The sequence below is a fragment of the Rousettus aegyptiacus genome, unplaced genomic scaffold (assembly GCF_014176215.1).
Source record: "Rousettus aegyptiacus isolate mRouAeg1 unplaced genomic scaffold, mRouAeg1.p scaffold_m13_p_7, whole genome shotgun sequence".
In the NCBI taxonomy this organism is placed as follows: Eukaryota; Metazoa; Chordata; class Mammalia; order Chiroptera; family Pteropodidae; genus Rousettus; species Rousettus aegyptiacus.
In genome coordinates, this window is record NW_023416310.1 from 40,079,951 (window position 1) to 40,102,553 (window position 22,603).

General features: G+C 34.8%; 1 protein-coding gene across 10 annotated transcripts in view; it reads right to left on the bottom strand.

Annotated features, from left to right (window-relative positions):
* Positions 1–22,603, bottom strand: part of LOC107519877 (WD repeat containing planar cell polarity effector) — a 298,814-nt gene that overhangs the window by 31,589 nt on the left and 244,622 nt on the right. For 5 of the 10 annotated variants that reach the window (XM_036225119.1, XM_036225120.1, XM_036225126.1 and 2 more), the window contains exons 13-14: positions 22,304–22,351; positions 8,052–8,214 (exon numbers count right to left, since the gene is read on the bottom strand). In XM_036225119.1, the coding sequence (XP_036081012.1) occupies positions 8,052–8,214; positions 22,304–22,351 (211 nt within the window). The remainder of the gene's footprint in view (positions 1–8,051; positions 8,215–22,303; positions 22,352–22,603) is intronic. The other 5 variants (XM_036225123.1, XM_036225125.1, XM_036225122.1 and 2 more) reach the window with 1 other exon arrangement.

Below are 22,603 nucleotides of genomic sequence, written 5' to 3' on the forward strand. Positions count from 1 at the left end.
GCCCAGGTAGAATAACAGTCGATTAAACGCCATGAACAACCAAGGAGACAAGGCATCTCAGAAAGAAAGAGAAAAATCTCTAGAAAATAAGCTTGCAGACACAGAAATCTGCAACTTAAATTACAGAGAATTCAGGATGGCACTTCTGAAAAAACTCAGTGAGTTCTGAAATGAGTCATATCAACAATTTCAAGCACTGAAAAAACAACTAGATGAGCAGAGCAAGGAGACTGAAACCCTCAAAAAGAACCAAATAGAAGTTCTGGAGATTGAACATACACACACACACACACACACATGCGCTCGCTCGCGCTCTCTCTCTTTCTCTCTCTCTCTCTCTCTCTCTCTGCAAGAGTTGAAAAATGAAATAGCAAGCTTGGGAAATAGAGCTGACCAAATGGAGGACAGGATCAGTGATATCGAAGACAGAAATCTAGAAATAAATCAGAAGGAAGAAGAGAAAACCAAAGAATGAAAAATAATGAAAGAGAAATTCAGGAACTAGCTGATATCATCAGGAAAGGAAGCATGAGATTATGGGCATTACTGAAGGCGAGGAAAAGAAGCAGGGACTAGAAAGCATTTTCAGACAAACAGTCGATGAGAATTTCCTAAATCTAAGAAATGAGCCGGAATTCAAGAAGTCAACAGAACACCCAATTATCAACCCAGAAGGGCCTTCACCAAGACACTTTGTATTAAAATGATCAAAAATCAACGACAAAGAATTCTCAGGGCAGCCAGAGAGAAGAAAATGGTAACTTATAAAGGAAAACCCATTAGATTATCTGCAGACTTCTCAGTGCAGACTTTACAAGCCAGAAAGGAATGGAATCAAATATTTAAACTATTAAGTGAAAGGAACTACCAGCCTAGAATAATGTATCCAGCTAAGCTCTCCTTTAGATATGAAGGAGAAATTAAGACCTTTCCAGATGTACAAAAATTGAGGGAACTCTCCATGACGAGGCCTGCACTACAGGAAATACTGAAAGGGGTCAGCTCACCTAACAAAATCAATAAGGAAATGACACCCTTAAATGACACATTAGACCAACTGGACATAATTGACATTGACAGAGCCTTCCATCTCCAAATAGCTGCTTATACATTCTTCTCTAGTGCACATGGAACATTCTTAAGAATCAGCCACATACTGGGACACGGAGATAGCCTCAACAGATATCAGAGGGTTGAAATCATACCAACCGTATTCTCTGATCGTAATGCTTTGAAACTAGAGATCAAAAAGAAATCAGGAAGAACCACAAATACATGGAGATTAAACAGCACGCTACTGAAGAATAACTGGGTCAGAGAAGAAATAGAAAGAGAGATCGAGATACATAGAAACGAATGATAATGATAGTACAACATATCAAAACTTTTGGGACACAGCAAAAGCAGTCATAAGAGGAAAGTTTGTATCGTTACAGGCCCATCTCCAAAAACAAGAATGAGCCCAAATGAACAAGCTAATGCTTCATATTAAAAAACCAGAACAGGAAGAACAAGTGAGGCCTAAAGTCAGCAGAAGAGAAGAAATAATCAACCTTAAAGCAGAAATAAATGAAATCGAAAACAATAACAATACATACATACATACATACATACATACATACATACATACAACAAAGAGCTGGTTCTTTGAGAAGGTTAGTAAAATTGACAAACCCCTGGCTAGACTCACTAAAGAAAAAGAGACAGGACACAAATAAACAAAATCAGGGATGTAAGAGGGGAGATTATGACTGACATCGCAGAAATACAAAGGATCATACAAGAATACTATGAAAAAGTACGTAACACCAAATTTAATAACCTAGAAGAAATGGACCAGTACTTAGAAAAATACAACCTTCCTAGACTGAATCAAGAAGAACTGGAAAATCTAAATACACCGATCGGCATTATGGAAATTGAAACAATCATCAAAAACCTACCAAACAGTAAAAGTCCAGGACCAGATATGGCTTCACCGGTGAATTCTACCAAACATTCAAAGATGATTTAATACCTGTTCTCCTCAAACACTTTCAAAAAATCGAAGAGAAGGCAACTTCCCGACTCATTTTATAAGGCCAATATTACTGTGATACCAAAACCTGGTAATGATAACAGAAAAAAAGAAAACTACGGATCAATATGTCTCATGAACACAGATGCAAAAATTCTAAATAAGATACTAGCAAACCGAACACAGCAACATATTAAAAAGATTATACACCACGATCAAATGGGCTTCACCCCAGGGTCAAAGGGGTGGTTCAACGTACGCGAATTGATTAATGTGATACACCATATAAACAAATTTAAAAATAAGAATCATATGATCATATCAATAGATGCAGAAAAAACCTTCAACAAGAAAACGGCATCCATTTATGATCAAAATGCTTAACAAAAATCGGTACAGAAGGAAAGTAACTTTACATAACAAAGGCCACATATGACAAACCCTCAGCCAACATTATACTTAATGGTGAAAAACTAAAAAACTTCCCTCCAAGATCAGGAACAAGGCAAGGCTGTCCACTATCAGCACTGTTATTCAATATAACATTGGAGGTCCTAGCTAGTGTAGTCAGACAAGGGAAAGATATAAAAGACATCCAAATAGTAAACAAAGAAGTAAGACTGTCACTATTTGCGGATGACATGATTGTCCATATAGAAAACCCTAAAGACTCCATAAGAACACTACTAGAAACAATAAGCAAATACAGTAAAGTTTCCAAATATAAAACCTAAGCTCAAAAATCCATAGCGTTCCTATACTCTAATAATGAAGTGTCAGAACAAGAAGTGGAAAAAAATAATTCCTTTTGCAATTGCAACAAAAAGAATAAAACACCTAGGAATAAATTTAAGAAAACATGTGAAGGACCTATGTAATGAAAACTACAAGACCCTATTAAAAGAAATCGAAGAAGATACAAAGAAATGGAAAGATATTCCGTGTCCTTGGATTGGAAGAATCTACATAGTTAAATCTACATAGTTAAATGATCAAAAGCATTATAGAGATTTAATGCAATCCCCATCAAAATCCCATTGGCCTCTCCTAACGAAATAGAACAAGAAACCATCAGATTTGTATGGAAGCACATAAGAACCCGAGAAAAAACAAGGCTGGAGGCATCACTCTGCTCGACTTCAAATTATACTATAAAGCGATGTAATCAAAACAGCATGGTATTGGCAGCAAAACAGACACATGGACCAGTGGAACAGAATCAAGAGTCCAGAAGTAAACCCATATTTATATGGGCAAATAGTTTTTGGCAGAAAAGTAAAAAACATGCAGTAGAGAAAGGAAAAGCCTCTTCAATAAATGGTGCTAGAAAAACTGGAAAGCCACCTGCAAAAGAATGAGAGTAGACTTCTATCACCACACACCACAATTAACTCAAAATGGATAAAGGACCTGAATATAAGATCTCAAACAATAAAATGCATATTAGAAAACATAGAAACTAAAGTCAAGGCAAAAATCAACTGTCGTTTTTCTGCTGTCCCACTTCTCTGCCTTCTGCTCTGATGACTGGGCCCTGCTGCTGGCCGGCCATAGGGAGCTCACAGCTTTCCTAGGGAGGGTTGTTTAAGGATCTCGCCGCCCCTTCTCCCCTCCCCTTCCTCCTACGGGGAGGTCTGGGAGATGGAAGAGGCAGCTTCTTTATTTCTCCTAGTCCACTGCCCGACACCCCCAGGTTCTAACTTGTGGTAGCTCTTATGCACAGATCCCATGCTCAGATGTGCTGGTGTGCAGTTTGGGTATTTTTTGTTGAATTTTAGATTTTCAGCTTATTTTTATTTCACAGGAAGAGATCTGGGGATGTCTCTCATTCTGCCATTTTTCCAAAAAAACTCTCCCAAGTGTTTTTTTAAAAATTATTTCTGAAACATTTTCCTGGACTAGAGTTTAAATATTAATTCTGTTCCATTGTCTTATTTTTCTTTTTCAAGAAATGAAATTGTACAAATGCAGATGCTTCTTTGCCTTATCTCCCATTCTATTATAGTAGTTCCTCAAATAATGTCATTTTGCTCAACATCATTTTGATGAGAAGGAAAAATCATTTCCTGGCTAGGGCCACTGTCTGTGTGGAATTTGCCTCTTCTCCCCATGTCTGCATGGATTTTCTCTGTGTAATCAGGTTTTCTCATCCCAAAGATGTTCATAGTAGGGTAACTGAATGAAAGTAGATTTGTGAGTGCACCATGCAACAAAAGGGCATCCTGTCCAGAGTGTGTTCCTTCCTTGCATCTTGAGCTGCCAGGATAAGCTCTGGTCACCCTCTAACCCGAACCAGAATCAGCAAGTTGGAAAATAATTATCTTACTTTAATTACTATTTCTTAAATGTATGTATAGCACCTTTATTTCAGTATTTAATATTAGAAGTGCTTTCGGTCTTTATATAGAAGTTTGGTGATTTTGTGACCAGAAATATGCCATAGGAACTTAACTCTTGTTTATGTCAATTAGTCTATGGTCAAATTGGTTTCATTATACATCATTTCACTTAAAGTTGCAGTTTCCAAGAACCCGTTGGTGATGTTGAGGATTTACTGTAGCTCCTCCCAGACATTTTTTTACTTTATCTTTTTTTTCATTCTATAATTTTATGCCATTTTCAGTGTCTTTTATTAAATTACATTTTAAATTTTCATTTGGGTGCCTTGTAATTTATTTTTCATTACTGACATAATATTCTTTTTCTTTCTTGAGTTCGATGAACTTCCTTCCCTTTCTCCCCTCCCCTCTTTTTTATCTTTCTAATTCAGAGTGGGTTTCTATGTACCCAGTTGCTTGTTGTATTTAATTCTGCTTGGAGTATCATTGCAGTAGTCTTCTACTTTATGGTTGTTTTTTTGGGGATCAATGAGATACCGTTTTCCTCAGTTGATATGTTGGTTTTCATTTTCTGCTTCTTTAAATAACTGTATAGAACTGTTCATCTTTTTCCTGTTTATTTTTGTAGTATTGTGATGTATTTTGTGAGATTCTGGTTTAGTGCAGGCTTCAGTATTGCAAAGTCTAGGCACTTTTTGGTGTAAGGGTAGATATATAGACCAATGGAATAGAATGGCAAATTCTGCTTATGTTCTATCGTTTTTGACGAGTCGCCAAGGGGAAACGTCAGTGGGGAAAAGGAGCTTTACAACAAATGGTGCTGGGAAAATTGGATTTCCATGTGGGAAATATGAACTTAGATGCTTATATCACTTCATACATAAAAATTAACTGAAAATGGACTTAAATATATGAGCTAAAACTATAAAACTTCTAGAAAAAAAAAGAGAAAAATTTTATGTCCTTAGGTTAGAAAAAGATTTCTATGTACAGGACAAAAAGTACAATCACTAAAAGAAAAATAATAGCTAAATTGGGCTTCAGTAAAATAAACTTCTGCACTTCAATAAGTATTGTTAGGGAAATGAAAGGGCAAGTGACAAACTGGAAGAAAATACTTATAAACTGGATATCTGATAAAGGACTTATAAAATGTATAAAATCTTATAATTCAATAATAAAACAACCCAATTAAAAAATGGATAAGTTCTGAATAAATATTTTAACAAGTAAGATATATTAATGGCTAATCATCACATAAAAATGCACATCATTAGTCATTAGGGAAAAGCAAAATAAAATCAATGAGATACCGTTTTGTACCTCCTAGAATAGTTATAATAAAAAAGACTGACAATCCCAAGCATAGGTGAGGATGTGGAAAAACTGGACTCTCATACATTGTTGTGGGTATGTAAAATGTTATAGTCGCTTCGGAAAAACAATTTGATAGTTTCTTAAAACTAACAATATAAACTTATAATACAATCCAACAATTTCACTCCTAGATATCTGCCCAAGGGAAATGAAACATATCTCCAGTCAGAGGCTTACATGTGAATATTTATAGCACCATTATTCAGAATAGCCAAATGCTGAAAATAAGTTAAATAGCCATCAGCTGGTCAATGAACACACAAAATATGGTATATCCTTACTATTCAGCAATTAAGGAATAAACTACATGCTAAGACACGTACAAACCTCAAAAACTTAATGCTAAATGAAAAAAGCCTGACCCAAGATAACATATTATGTAAGTCAATTTATATGAAATTTCTAGATTGTATGATTTCATTTATATAAAATTTCTCTAGAGACAGAAAGCAGACAAGTGATTGGCTCAGATTGAGGTGGGAGTGGGAATTGACTGTAAATTAGCACAAAGGAACTATTTGAGATGATGGAAATGTTCTAAAACTGCACTGTGGTTTTAGAACATTGTGGTTTTAGAACAATGTTTGGTAAATTGAATTGTATACTTATAATGGGTGAATTTCATGGTAATATCTCAGTAAAATTGTTTTTAAAAAAGTAAACAGAGGAAGGATTTCCAGGTAGCTGAAGATAGTAGTGGCTGCCTTTTCACCTCCCAGTTCTTTCTCAATACACAATACAGAAATGAATAAATGGAGAATTGAAACCACATGGAAACCATACTTCCAGCATGACTTGAAGACAGAATGTCCAAACTTAGGAATAATTGTAAATAAAATGGCACACACACAAAAAACATTACTAGTGTATGATCTCTCTTGCTCAGGATGTTCTTGTAGATCAGAGCATGGACTACATGGAAGGGGCTTAGCATTAAAAGTGCCATGCAATTTGAAGAGGCAGGTTTTTAGCTTCTGGGAGCTTCTGGGAGAAGGTGGGTGATCAAAGGTAAAGATGGGGAGGCACCTTTTGCCAATTAGGTGTGAAGGAAGAAAGGAGCATTAAGGAAAAATTTAGTATTGTACAAGACAAAAGAGAGCCAAAAAATGAGGTCAAACAACTCCATCAGGAATGTGTAGAGAGTTTAATTATCCCCTCTTTGGTTCTCTCATTTCCATGATCTCTCTGTTAAATTTCTGGCTAGTCTGCCATTCTGTCATTTGACCTAATAAGCAGCCTAGTAGAACTGTGGCTTATCCTGTTCATTTCCTATCAAGTGTTACTTTTACCAATGGTGAGTGTGCTATTTTTATTGACAATGCTGCTGGGCAGAGTTTTTCTACTCTTAAGCTTCAAATCCAGTCAGCTATTGGTTTTCACAGCCAGACCCACCCTAGTAAAACTATAGGATTGAACTAGCTTAGGGATGATGGCAGGGTGGGAACAGTCCCAGAACATCATATATTTCCATATATCATGTTATTTCATACATGGTATATCATACTGTATATTCATATACATCACATATGATATATATGAAAAATGTGGCCTTGTCACAATTATTGCAGATAGTCGGGATCTTCAAGAATAGGTATATAAACTGCATACTAAAGGCCAAATCCCTCCCACTGACTGTTTTGTAAATAAAATTTTATTGTAACATCTCCTCTCATTTATACTATACTATACTATACTATACTATACTATAGCCGCAGAGAGTCTGTATAGCCCACAAAGCATAATATCTGGCCTTTTACACAAAAGTTTGCTGACCTTTGCTTCAGAGTATTATCATCATCATAATTAACATTATAATTATTAGAAATAACACTCTTTGTCTAGTATTTTTAATTTTACACTTATCCTCATGTTTATTTCCTCAATAACCCAATGTGGCAAGTTGGATGGATGTTAAATTATCATTTATCAGATTTCAAAAACTAATGGCAAGCTTGCAAAGTATGAATATATAAATTATAATTCAAACTAAATATTCTAAAAACATTTTAATAATCTAACAATCCTAAAGTTTAACAACACAATACAAAGAGAATACATTATATTAATTTAATTTTGGCCTGGAATAACATTCATTCTAACAGTACTCTGTTTACATTCCATTCTCCCTCCACCATGCCTGCTCTTTCATGACCAAACTACTGCAAAGTCTTAGCAATGAGAAAATGCACATTTTTCTTTGGCATTTTGAAATATCCTTGCTTAAGTATTAGTTTGCATTTAAACAAGGAATATTTAAATCGTTTAATACTAAATACTTCCCTGTTGTGGAGCAGTTTTCTTAGTTCAACATATCTTACCTTTTAGAAGAGATATTCACTGTTCTTTGTTGAATAATATGTCTGTAGATTGAACAAAAGGGAGAGAAGTTATCTGGAAATGGGTCTCCTCCTTGAGGTGTTAAAGATAGTCCGATAAAAGCTTCATTTAGCATATCTCCTCTGTCCAAAGGCTCCAGGAGTTCTGTTATAAAATGATTAAGATATAAGTGAAATGCAAATACAATTTTTGCTAACTTCTTTATAAGTATGATTATAGGAAAACTTTTACATACTTCAATGAAACGTTTTTTTAAATTTGTCAGTTTACTATGTAGAAATTTACACAGTCCCAGTTCCCTGTGACTTTTGTCATTCTTACACTTCAATTAACAAGGGGAGTCTGACAACTGAATAATGAATGTTTTTCAGTTCAGATTTTAAAAAATTTGTTTATAGCTTGCCCATTGTGTCTTTAACCAGCATTTTGTTAATTAAATGTTATATTTTTGCTGTTAACCAACAACTGGAATATTATACTGGAAAATTGTTAGCAGCGAATTATTTAACTTTCTCACAAGTAGCACACAATTTGAACACAAAGAAGAAAAGAAAATGTCTTTTTCCAATATTTGTTCTTAATTAGAATTTTAAAGTGTATAGAGAGCATTTGCTATTACCATGTCATACAGATACCTAGGGAAAATATAGTGAAGCTGTGAAAACACACAAATGTTATTAAAAGCCAAAACACTTAGGACCACACTGTGTGTGTATGTGTGTGTGTTTAGTTTTAAAACTTTTTAATTATAAAAACCACAGAACTTAATTTTTATCATGTTAACCATTTTTAAGTGTACAGTTTAATGTTAGTAAGTATATTCACATTATTGTGCAACAGATCTCCATAACTTTTTCATCTTGCAAAACTGACACTGTACTCCCATTAAACAACTCTTCATTTCTCTCTCCCCCGAGCCTCTAGTAACCACCATTTTACTTACTGTTTCTGTTGATCCGACTACTTTAGATAACCTCATATAAGTGGTATCATACCGTTAGGTAGTCATGAATGACAGGAGCAAATGTCCAGCTCTGTAACCATAGAAAACTTCCTGAAGAACCTCCTTAAAACACCCGTTTTATGATTATGAATTACTCCAAATCCTAAGGCCCAAAGGCCATAAGAGCTGCTGGCTTAACCAGCCACAAAATGTGTATACAGAAAGTACTACCCTTAACCTTCCCATAATCTCAGTCTAATTATAGCATCATTATAATATCATGCCTGTGCCTGGGAGTTCATGAATCTAGTTAAAACACACTAAATTCTGGGTAAGGACATGTGCAGTAGGCAACGGGTTATATGGTAGCCAACTGTCAGGGTGATCTCAAAAGAGGATCATCTAGTACCACCTTCATTCCCTCCCATACAACCAAATATAAACAGACTTTGGTGCTATTAACAGCTGTCTTCACTGAAAACCTGATTCTCCCTTGGAGACCTTCCAAATTCCACAGGGCTGTAGCCTTCCTTAGTGTGGCCTGTCACCTTCTAAAACATAATTTCAATCTTACTTTTTCTAAATCTTGCTGACCTGCCATTTTTTACTGCATGGGCGGGGAAGAACTGTGGACCCCCTCCATGCTGCTGGGGTAATGCTGGATTTCACATCATCCCAGCAGTAATAATACATTATTTGTATTTATGTGACTGGCTTGTTTCACTTAGCATAATGTTTTCATAGTACATCCATGTTTTGGCATGTGACAGGATTTCTTTTTTTAAGGCTGAATGATAATCCACTCTGTGTGTGTGTATATATGTATATACCACATTTTGTTTATCCATTCATTTGTTGATGGACACTTGGGTTGCTTCCTCTTCCTGGCTACTGTGAATTTTGCTGCTATGAATATGAGTGTGCAGATATTTTTTTTGATATTTTAATTACAATTCTTTTGGATATATACTTATAAGTGAGGTTAATGGATCATATGTAAGTTCTATCTTTAATTTTTTGAGAAACCACTATATTGTTTTCATTGTGGTTGCACCATTTTACAATCTTACCAATAATGCACAAGTGTTCCAATTTTTCACATTCTTGTCAACACTTATTTTCTGTTTTTTTTTTTAATAGTAGCCATCCTAAATTGGTGTGAGATGATAACTTACATTTCCACAATAATTAGTGATATTGAGCATCTTTTCATGTGCTTATTGGCCATTGGTGTATCTTCAGAGAAATGTCTCTTTGAGTCCTTTGCCTATTTTTGAATTGGGTTTGGTTTTTGTTGTTGAGTTTTAAGAGTATTTTATGTATTCTAGATATATAATTCCTTAGATATATATTTGAAAATCTTTCCTCCCATTCCATGCATTACCTTTCCATTCTGTTCATAGTGTCCTTTTTATATTTTTACTGGGAATTTTTTATTTCATATATTGTACCATTTGGTTCTAGTATTTCCATTTGGTTCATATTTTACATTTGTCTGCTGAGATTCCTCCTCATCTGTTTATTCATGATGTAGATATTCCCCTGTAATGTCTCGAAAGTCTTTACAATAGTTGTTTTACGGTCCTCGTATTATAATTACTAACAGTGTCCTTTGATGACCAAAAGTTCTGAATTTTGATGTCCAGTTTATCTATTTTTACTTTTTTTGCCTATACTTTTGATGTGATATCTAAGAAATCATTGCCAAATCAATGTCATGCAGGTTTCTTCCTTGTTTGTTTCTAAGAGTTTTGTAGTTTAGGTCTTACATTTAGATCTTTGATGCAAAGTGAATTATTTTTCATGTAGGGTGCAAGGGTAAGGGTTGAATTTCATCTTTTGCATATAGACATACAGATTTTCCCATACTATTTATGAAAAGACTGTCCTTTCCGCATTGAATGGACTTGGCACCCTTGTTGGAAATCATTTAACCTTATGTGAGGGTTTATTTGTAGAGTCTTTGTTAAGTTCTATTGGTCTGTATGTCTTTTATGATAATACCATACTGTTCTGATTACCATAGTATTATAGTAAGTTTTGAAATAAGGAAATGTGAGTTTTCCAGCTTTGTTCTTCTTTGTCCAGATTGTTTTGGCTATTCGAGGTACCTTGTGATTCTATATAGAAATATATATATATATATATATATATATATATATATTTTCCAATATACATCATTGGGATTTTGATAGGGATTACATTGACTCTGTAGATTGCTTTGGAATGTATGGACATTTTAACAATAACATCTTTCAGCCCATGAACATAGGATGTTTTCCCCCTTATTACTGTCTTCTTTATTTCAATAATGTCTTCTACTCTTCAGTGTACAAAGTTTTCACCTCCATAGGTTTATCCCTAAGAATTCTGATGCCCTTATAAATGGCATTTAAATTTTTTACTTTACCAGTCATTCATTTTTAGTGTATGGAAGCAGAATTGATTTCTGTGTGTTGATTGTCTATCCTGCAACTCTGATGGACTCATTTATTCTAATGGCTTTTCCATGGAATCTTTAGGATTTCTACATATAAGATCATATAACCTGTAGAGATAATTTTACTTCTTCCTTTCCAATTTGGATGATTTTTATTTATTTTATTGCCTAACTGCTCTGGCTGGGACTTCCAGTATTATGTTGAATAGAAAAGGAGAGAGTGGACGTCCAACCTTTAGTTTGTTCATAATCATAGAGGAAAAGCTTCCAGTTTTTTTGCCATTGAGCTGTGGGCTCTTCATATATGGTCTTTATTATGTCAAGATAGCTTCCTTTTATACCTAGTTTGTTGAAAGTTTTTATCATGAAAGGGTGTTGTAATTTTGTCAAATGTTTTTCTTTTGCATCGGTTGAGAAATATATATAGTTTTTGTCCATTCTGTTAATGAGTGTATTACATTGATTTTTGTAGGTTGAACTATCTTTGCATTCCAGATATAAATCACTTTGATATGGTGTATAATCTTTTTAATATACTGCTGAATTTGGTTTGGTAGTATTCTGTTAAGAATATTCACATCAACAATTATCAGAGATTAGTCTATTCCTTTCTTTAATGTCTTTGTCAGGCCTTGGTATTAGGGTAATGATGGCCTTGTAGAATGAGTTGAGATGGTGCTTCCTCTTCAGTTTTTCATAAATGTTTGAGGTGTTAATTCTTTTTTAAATGAAGTCATCAGGTCGTGGATTTTAATTTGTAGGAAGGTTTTTGATTACTGGTTCAATCTCCTTATTAGTTATAGATCTATTCAGATTTTCTGTTTCTTCACGATATATTCTTGGTAGGTAGTTCTAGGAATTTATACATTTCTTCAAGGGTTTACCATGTGTTGGCATGCAGTTGTTCATAGTACTACTCTCTTATGATCCTTTTTTTTTTCCTGTGGTATTGGTTGTAATGGCCCCTCTTTCATTTCTGATTTTCATTTTATAATAGTCATCTCTTCTTTATTTTTTCTTAGTTAATCTAGCTAATGGTTCATCAATTTTGTTGAAATTTAAAAAAACCAGCCCTTAGTTTTGTCGATCTTTCCTATTAATTTTCTTGTCTCATTTATTTTGGCTTTGATTTTTGTTGTTTCCTTCCTTCTGCTAGTTTTAGGCTTAGTTTGTTCATTGTTTTCTAGTTCCTTGAGCTATAAAGTTAGGTTGTTGATTTGAGATCTTTCTTCTTTTTTAATGTAAGCATTTACTGTTATAAAATTCTCTTTCAGCACTGCTTTTGTGGCATCCAGTAAGTTTTGGTATGTTGTATTTGTTTATTTTTTTCTGTGTGTTTGTTTATCCCCCCCCCCCGGATGTTGTATTTAATTTTCATTTGCCTCAAGATATTTTCTAATTTCCCTTGTGATTTCTTCTTTGACGCATTGGTTGTTTAAGAATGTTTTGTTTAATTTCCATGTTGTAATAGTTATTTTTTTGTCATCTAGACTGGGCTAAGGGATGCCAGGATAGCTGGTAAAACCTTATGTCTGGGTATGTCTGTGAGGAGGGTTCAAGAAGCAATCAGCATTTGATTTACTCAGTAGACTGAATAAAGAAGATCCACCCACATCAGTGTGGACAGGTAACATCTAATCTTTTGAAGGCCTGAATTGAACAAAAGACAGAAGAAAGGTGAACTGTCTGCCTTTCTCCTTTAGCTGGGACATCCATCTTCTGCTCTAAGACTATACTGGTGACCCTCAGCCCCCAAGTTCTCAGGCCTCTATAGCATTGTTGGTTATAGCGTTACTGGTTCTTCTGGTTCTCAGGCCTCTAGACTTGGATAAATTACACCACTGTCTTTCCTTGTTACACAGCTTGCCGATAGTGTATTTGAGACTTCTCAATCTTCATAATCATGTCAGCTAATTTCCATAATAAATCCCTTCATAGTATTTATAAACAGTTTCTGTTTCTGTTTCTTTGGAGAACCCTAATACACATGTATTTGTACTTTTTTTTTTGTTTTCCTTCTGCTTTCTAGGTTTATTCTGTTGAGTTAAGAAAAGTTACTTCCTATGATTTCAGTCTTTTTTATTTCGTTAAGACTTGTTTTTTGGTCTAACATAGGGTCTGTTGTGGAGAATGTGCCATGCATACTTGAGAAGAATGTTTTCTGCTATTGATGGGTGGAGTGTTCTAAATAGGCTTGTTGAGTCCAACGGATGTATAGTGTTGTTAAGTCCTCTATTTTTATTGATCTTCCATCTGGTCCTTTTTATACTGAAAGTAGGATATTGCAATCTCATACTATTTTATTACTCTCTTTTCTCCCCTCAGTTCTGTAAATGTTTGCTGCGTATATTCAAGAGCACTGAGGTTTCACAAATAAATATTTATAATTGTTGTATCTTCCTAGTGAACTGTTCTTTTTAATATACTTTTTCCTAGGATAGTTTTTGAGTTAAAGTCTGGTAGTAGTACAGACACCTTTGCTCTCTTGTAGTTATAATTTACACAATATATCTTTTTTGGTTCTTTCATTTTCAGCCTATTTGTGTTGTTTAGATATAAATGGAGTCTTTTTGTATGCAGCGTATTGTTGGATCCTGTTTTTTTGTTTGTTTGTTCGTTTTGTAATCCACTCAGCCAATCTATGTCTTTTGACTGGGATGTTAATCTGTGTACATTTAAAGTAATTACTGATACAAAAGTATTTACTAGTATCATTTTGTTACTGTTTTCTGTATGTCTTATGGCTTTTTTCCCCTCTCATTCCTTCCCTTACTGCCTTCTTTTGTGTCTCTTTGATTTTTTTCATGTGATATGCTTTGATTTCCTTCTCATTTCCTTTTCTATGTATTCAATAGATATTTTCTTTATGGTTACTATTTTGATTACATAAAATACCCTATAAAGTTATAGAGATCTATTTTAAACTGATAACTTCAATAATATATAAAAACTCTGCTCTTTCACAGTTCTAGCCCCTCCCATTTGTTGTTACAAATTACATCTTTATATATTGTGTTCCCATTAACATAGAGTTACAGAGTATTTTTAGGCTCGTCTTTTATACTCTGTACAAGAATTAAAAGTGGATTTAATGCAGCCAAATACAGTAATATAGAATCCTATATTTGTCCATATATTTACCTTCATTGGGTAACTTTTTACCTTCATATGACTTCTTGTTGCTGTCTGGCATCTTTTTATTTCAATTTGTAGAACTCTAGCATTTTTTGTAGGGTAGTTCTAGTGGTAATGAATTTCTTCATCTTTCATTTATTAGGAGATCTTAATTTCTCCTTCATTTTTGAAGTATGATTTTGGAAGACACAGTAAATTTGTTTAACAGTTTTTCCTTTCAGAACTTTGAATATATCATCCCATTCCCTTCTGACCTGCAAGGTTTATGCTGAGAAATTTGTTGATAATCTTATTGAGGCTCCCTGGTATGTGATGAGGCATTTTACACTTGCTGTTTTCAAGGTCTCTCTTTCTTTGTCTCAAACTTTCAGAAGTTTGGTTATACTATAGGTCTCTTGTGTTTATACTAGTTGGAGTTTGTATGTCCATTTCTTTTCTCAGATTTGGGAATATTTCAGCCATTATTTCTTCAAATAAGCTCACTTCCTTTTCTCTTTCTCTTTTCCTTCTGGGACTCCCATAATGTGTATATTGATGCCTTTTATGATGTCCCAAAGTCCCTTAGGCTCTCTTCACTTCATTTTTTTTTCTTTTTGCTGTTCTGACTCAATGATTTCAAATTACCTATGTTAAAGTTTGCCAGCTTTTTCTTCTGACTAATCAAGTCTGTTTTTGAACCCCTCTAATGAATCTTTCAGTTTCATTATCATATTTTTCAGCTTTAAGATTTTTTAAAAAAATTTCAGTCTCTGCAGATATTCTCATTTGTTCATGCGTAGTTTTTCTGATTTTGTGTAGTTGTCTGTTTTCTCTTTTAAGTCATTGAGCATCTTTATGACAGTTATTTTAAATTCTCTGTCAGGAAGTTCATAAATACGCATTTATGGTCTTTTCTATGGGGCTTGATTTTGTTCCTTTGATTGAACCATGTTTCCATGTTTCTTTGTGTGCACTGTCATCTTTTGTTGAGATTTTATCTTGTCAAAAAAATAGCCACCTCTCTCAGTCTTTATGAACTGGTTTTGTTAAGGAGAAGACCTTTACCTGTTAGCCTGATTAAAGGTTCTGGACCACTGAGACCTTTTCTAGGGATTTTTCTTCTTGGGGGAGGGGGCATGTCTGCTTTTATTTTCATATACATGCGTGCTTTTGGCTGTCTTGTTTTCCTGTTTCTTCTTAGGAACTTTTTAAGTTATTTCTGTTGTATTACTCTTCTTTTAATCTCTTTCTCTGCCTAGTTCTTGCCTGCAGAACTACAGAACCTCTGCTTTTACAATGCACTGATGTACTTGGCTCTATTTTCAGTGGCCTCCATCCTGATATTCAAACCACGCCACTACTGTTCCCATTAGCACCACGAGCAAGGTAAGACAAATCAGTTCCTTGTGTGGTCTCAGAAAAGTCAGAACACTGGACTTAAGTTCCCCGCTATTTTTCCTGTCCCAAGGGAGAAGCTTGGAATTGGGTGTTATTCTCCCTATTTTGTCACACTATCCAGGGCAGGGTAGTAGTGGTGGGATTGGGTTGGGTGAGAAAAATGCAGTGAACTCTTTTACTCTTCCAAGAGCCATCCTTTCTTTTATTTATGCATTCGCCTTGGTGCTAACTAGTTTCCAGAATTCTCATAGAGGCATTTTGTTCCATATGTTGTTACTTATATAAGGGCCCGAAGCTTCCTAGTCTACCATCTTACTTAAGTTACTCCTGTATATGATTTCCATAGTATATATTTTTAAAAACTATAACATGTAAGGACTAAATGCTCTTTTTAGACAGACAAAAATGACTGTGTTTATTCTCACTTTGAGCCTTTATCCAATCCCTGTTGTTACTTATTTTCTTCTTATATTCTGTTACAAAATACATATAGTATGGATTATCTCCTTCCAACAATTTTCAGTAAAAAGTTCTGCTTGAAGATTATCTTAAGGATGAAAAGTGTTTGTAGCAAGTGCTTCTGTTGGCAAACTTTTCAGAATACCATTACATGTACCATATTTACTTTTTGCGATTCATAAAGCTAAAATGAATAAATCTCTACCAATAAATGGAGTACTCAGGTGGTTCCATTTTCAAATGCGAAAGTAAAGTTCAGTTATTCATTCATATAAGCAAACATGTATTGAGAGTCTGCTCTGAGCAGATGGGTCTGATTGGGGGACATAAACATCAACAAGACATAATCCCTCGAAGGACACTTAGGTTGTTTCTCTTTCTTGGCTGTGTGAATAATACTGCAGTGAACATAGGGGTGCATATATTACAAATAAGTGTTTTCAAATTTTTCAAGTAGATACCCAGAAGAGGAATTCCTGGGTCATATGGTAGCTCTATTCTTAATTTTTTGAGGAACCTCCATACTGTTTTCCATAGAGGCTGCACCAGTTTACCATCCCTCCAGCAGTGTATGAGGGTTCATTTTTCTCCACTTGTAATTTCTTACTGATAACAGCCATTCTAACGGGTATGAGATGGTATCTCACTGTGGTTTTGATTTGCATCGCCCTTATAGCTAGTGAAGTTGAGCATCTTTTCATAATGATTGGATAAAGACAATGTTATACACACACACACACACACACACACACACACACACAATGGAATAGTACTCAGCCATAAAAAAGATGAAATATTGCTATTTGCAACAACATTGATGGATCTTGAATCATGTTAAGTAAATTACATCAAACAGAAGAGGACAAGAACCGTATAATTTCATTCATGTGTAGGATATAAAACAAAAAGCAAGAGATAAACAAGTAAATTCATAGACACAGACAACAGTATGGTGGTTACCAGCGGAGAAGATGGGTAGGGGGAGGATAAAGAGGATAAAAGATGTTAAATATATGGTGATGGAAAGAAACTAAACTTTGGGTGGTGGGCACACAATGGAATATAAAGATAATGTGTTATAGAACTGTACACCTGAAACCTATGTTATTAGCCATTATATCAATAAATTTTATTAAAAAGAGGAAAAGAGGATATAATCCCTGTCTTGATACTTACAGTTTGATAGCAGGGTGGGGTAAGGGATTAGAGGAAATAAACAAATAGTAATAAGAAGGAAAACAGTGAAAAACCCAGGAGAACAGGGTTATGATATCTGCCTTTAACTATCTGTGTGTGATCTTGGACAGGTCATTTAATCTCACTTTCTATTTCCTCATTCAGTAAAAGTGCCAAATTAGATCATCTCTAAAATGGTTTCTCACTTCGAAGTTCATGAAATAGACAGGAAAAGAAAGGAAGAGATAAAGTGGGTGAATAAAAATGTAAAGGGATAAAGACTAAAGAATGATTTTGAGACTCCTGGTTGTTAAGTAGGTAAGACAGAATAATAATTGCTATCTTTATTTAGTTAGGCCCTTTAGTTTGGCCCTTACATATATTATCTGTAATTCTCATAATTACCCTCTAAAGTAGGTATCATTATCCCATTTGCAGATGCAGATACAAAAACTGAGGATCAAAGAGGTTAATTGGCTTGCTCTAAAACAGTATCTATTAAACCTTGCAAAACATTTGGCCCTGTGTAAAATATCCATTGAGACACTTGTTCTGTGCTAAAAGGTCCTTGATATTTGGTCCTGTCTAAAATGTCGACTGAGACATTTGGTGCATACCAAATGGACTTTGATATTTGGTCATATTTGGTCCTATCCAAAACATCCATCGAGACATTTAGTCTATGATTTGTTAAATAGTACAAACATTTAATTAACTTTATTAAAATGTTATTTTTATTGTAATATATGATGAATTTTGGATTTCATACTTATTTTTGTTCTTCCTTATCATGAAGTTTGGCAGTTTACTATTAAGTCAATGAACAGTTGCTCTTAAGTATATCTTAACCTGATTATTGGGTTTATGTTTGTTATATCTGTTAACTATTTTGGTTATACAAATTTCATTTTGTCAGTATCATTGTGAAGTTGGTGGCCATATTTGAGTATGACCACCAAGAACTTGGATGATAACTTGTTCATTGCTTTGCTGTTCATCTTTTAAAATTTCAGTAAATCTTTAAATTGAAGGATGATGTACTACCATTACCTTCTAACATATGCTATGTAGGCCATTCACTGTGTTCATCCTGTGATGGCTATTCAGTACTGAACTATAAACAGTACAAATTTCTAGTGGAAATTTTGGAGCTTCTGGTCTTCTTTGGCCTCTGCCATGCCTTCCACAGACATACACTCTCTCAACATAATCCATTAGGTTATCTAAATTTTATTCTGTATTCTCCACAGTATACTCAAAAGTTTTGTTTACATATTTCAAAGGCAGAAATAGAAGTCCAAACAACATGGATGCACACTTATGGGTGCTATTTTATTGTCATTCACGTGTTAGACCCCAAGAGGATATTTTTCACCACAGTGATTGTGAAAAGTGAAACAAGCATTTGTTTACTTGTGCATTTGGTAGAAGTTGTTGACTTGCATTCACATTTGCAATCTTGAAATCCATTATGCACAATGAAGTTAATGTCGAGATTTCTTCCCCATGCAAATGCAAGTACTCTTATGAATACATCTTATGGAGATATATATAAGTAAGTGCTTTCTCACCTATCTGTGTAAGTGCTTTCTCATCTATTTGTTGTTACTGCATAAGTCAGTGGCACAGGATAATCCGATACTACATCAAGCACAGTAAATAACTGAGTGAACTGTATTGGTGCCATCTTGAAGGTGCCATCACTGAATAATGTGGTATTATCACTTAAATATTGAATATTGTCCTATTTTGTATGAATAAGAATTCTTTCATCATTGTGTGCCATGGAATCATGCGTAAAAAATGGGTCCCCACATCTGGTCATTTATACCCAGCTGGAATTGAAGTCCATTCAGTGAAGTTGGGTTTGGAGGTCAATATCTATTTTGAATTCTGTTTACTTGCCTCTTTAATCAATTTCTTTCTGGTAACAAGCCTTTTTTTTAAAAAATCATGAAGATCACAGATAATTCTTTCTAGTACCTACAATCGTATTGCGTTTGTTTCTTTTTCTGCATGTGATTTTAACCTATTCAGTGCTTTCCTTCCCCCTCAACATCGATATTGTGCTGATGTTTATATGGGCAAATAATTTTTGACAGAAAAGTAAAAAACATGCAGTAGAGAAAGGAAAGCCTCTACAATAAATGGTGCTGGGAAAACTGGAAAGCCACCTGCAAAAGAATGAGAGTAGACTACTGTCTATCACCACACACCACAATGAACTCAAAATGGATTAAGGACCTGAATATAAGACCTGAAACAATAAAATGCATAGAAGAAAATGTAGGAACCAAACTGAAGTATCTTGGACTTAAAGAGGAGTTTATGAATTAGACCTCAAAAGCAAGGGAAGTAAAATCTAAAACAAATTAATATGACTACATCAAACTAAAAAGCTTCTACTCAGCAAAAGAAATCGTCAACAAGGTAAAGAAATGGGAAAATATATTTGCAAGCAATGCCTCCGATAAGGGCCTAATATCTAAAATATGCAAAGAATTCATACAACTCAATAACAACAAAAAAGCAAATGATTCAATCAAATAATGTACAGAGGACCTGAACAGACACTTTTCCCTAAAGGACATCCACATGGCCAATAAATATTTGAAAAGATGTTCAACATTGCTAACTATTAAAGAAATGCAAATCAAAACCATAATGAGATACCATCTCGCACCTGTTAGAATAGCTATAATCAACATAGCAAGTAATAACAAATGTTGGAGAGGATGCAGAGAAAAAGGAATCCTCATACACTGCTGGTGGGGTTGCAAACTGGTATAGCCACTATGGAAAACAGTATGGAGGTTCCTCAAATGACTAAGAATTGATCTACCATATGATCAACCCATATTTGAAAAGATATTTTCACACAGATGTTCATAGCAGCACTGTTCACAGTGGCCAGGACATGGAAGCAACTGAAGTGTCCTACGATAGATGATTGGATAAAGAAGCTGTGGTACATACATACAATGGAATATTACTCAGCCTTAAGAAGAGATGAAATACTGCCAATTGCAACAACATGGATAGACCTTGAGAGAATCATGCTAAGCGAAATAATCCAGACAGAGAAAGTTGAAAATCACATGATCACTTATATGTGGGGTATAAACCTAAAAGCAACAAATAAACAGTACAAACAGTGACTCATGGACATGGACAATGGACTAGTGGTTACCAGAGGGTAGGGAGATGGGGAGGAGGGAAGATGTAAACAGGGTAAAGGGTGTCAAATATAAGGGGCTGGGAGAGGGTGAAGTGGGTAAAGGGGAATATATGGTACCTGAAGGAAACTGAACTCTGTGTTGTAATTACACAATAGAATACATAGATGTCAAATTATAATGTACACCTGAAAATTATATAATTGCATTAACCAATGTTACCCCAATAAACTTTAAAAAAAGAAAAAAAAAACATCACGCTAAGGGTAAGAAGCCAGTCACAGTGAGTAGACCACATATTGCATTATTTTATTTATATGAAATGTCCAGAAAAGGCAAACCTACAGTTGCTGAGGGCCGGGGGTGATGGGGTGCTGATCGCTAAAGGGTCTGGATTTCTTATTTGGGTGATGAAATGTCCTAAAATTGATTGTGGTAATACAACTCTGAATACACAAAAATGCACTTAACTGTACATGTTAAACGTACAATTTTTTTTTTTAAAGATCTTATATTGCCAAGCAAAAGAAGGGTGTTTTTTTTCTCCTACAGCCATTTGACCAATGGTTGCTGGTTTATTACTAGGGGAAACCTTACTAATGTCTTATAGATTTGACACCCAGTTGGGTAGGGCTAGATCAGCCAGTAGGTGGTAGGCACCAGCCAAAGGTGTGGTGGTCCATGCCAACTGGTAGGTAAGTGTGTAAGTCACACCCACTAAAACTTTTCCAATAATATGCAACAGATACTTCTTTCATTCTACTGTGATTGTACCTCTGTAGTACATCAATTCAAGAAAAACATCTCCCATTCACCCTGGGCAATAGGATAGTTGTAAGGGATTAAATAGATCCCCAGTTTTCCCTCATGGTGTTTATTATGCCTGACTGCTATGTGGTAGGAGAGCCACTCCTCCTGAACAAGACGGATGCTATATAAAGTGTTGACATCAACATATTCACTGTCTTTTTTACACAGCTGCTTAAACAGGATCTTCCTTTCAAACGCCACCCTTACCAAATGACCCAGCCACATCCAATCAAATGCTCAGTGAAATATGATTAATGTACCATGCACTGAGAGATCCCATCCTCAACTTGTCATCCTCTGTGCATTTCTCTAATTGTAGGTCTCTTTTCAGTATTTGTTTGAATCTAGACCCATCTACCTAAACCATGTGCCATTGCTAGTTAGGCTACCAAAGCAAGAAAGGTTATTATCGGCAATACAGTCACAACCTAATTATTGGACCAATAAAACATGATAGTAATTTTTATGTATTAAACCTGTAGTAAGCTAAAAGCATTAATAAACATTGCTGGCTGTTTGAACCTAGGGACATTTTCTGAGTGTGATGTTTTTGACAAGACCAAATATCAAAGGCCATTAGATGTGGACTAAATGTCATGGACATTTTGGACAGGACTGGATATCAAGGACCTTTTGGCTTGGACCAAAAGTCTCAGTGTATGTTTTGAATGGGACCAGATGTCTGCTAATCTCTATTTAGTAGCAAAAGGTTCATACCTGGTATGTCTGGCTCAATGCCAGCACTGTTCCATTTCTTCAAACTTCCTGAGTCAAAAGAAGAGAAGTAAGCTAAGAGAACTTATTACTGTTATACAATTGTCTTCTGAAATAAATAGCACTACTTCCCTGGTGATCTTATGCATTATTCTTCAAATCTAGCTACTCTTTTGTTGGCTTTGTGCCTTCAAAGAAGATATTCATTCCAGTCTAAAATCTCCAAAGGATTTTCAGCATTAAACACATTTCAAGATATGCAATCACATGGAAGAATGAAATTCTTTTATAATATTATTTGTT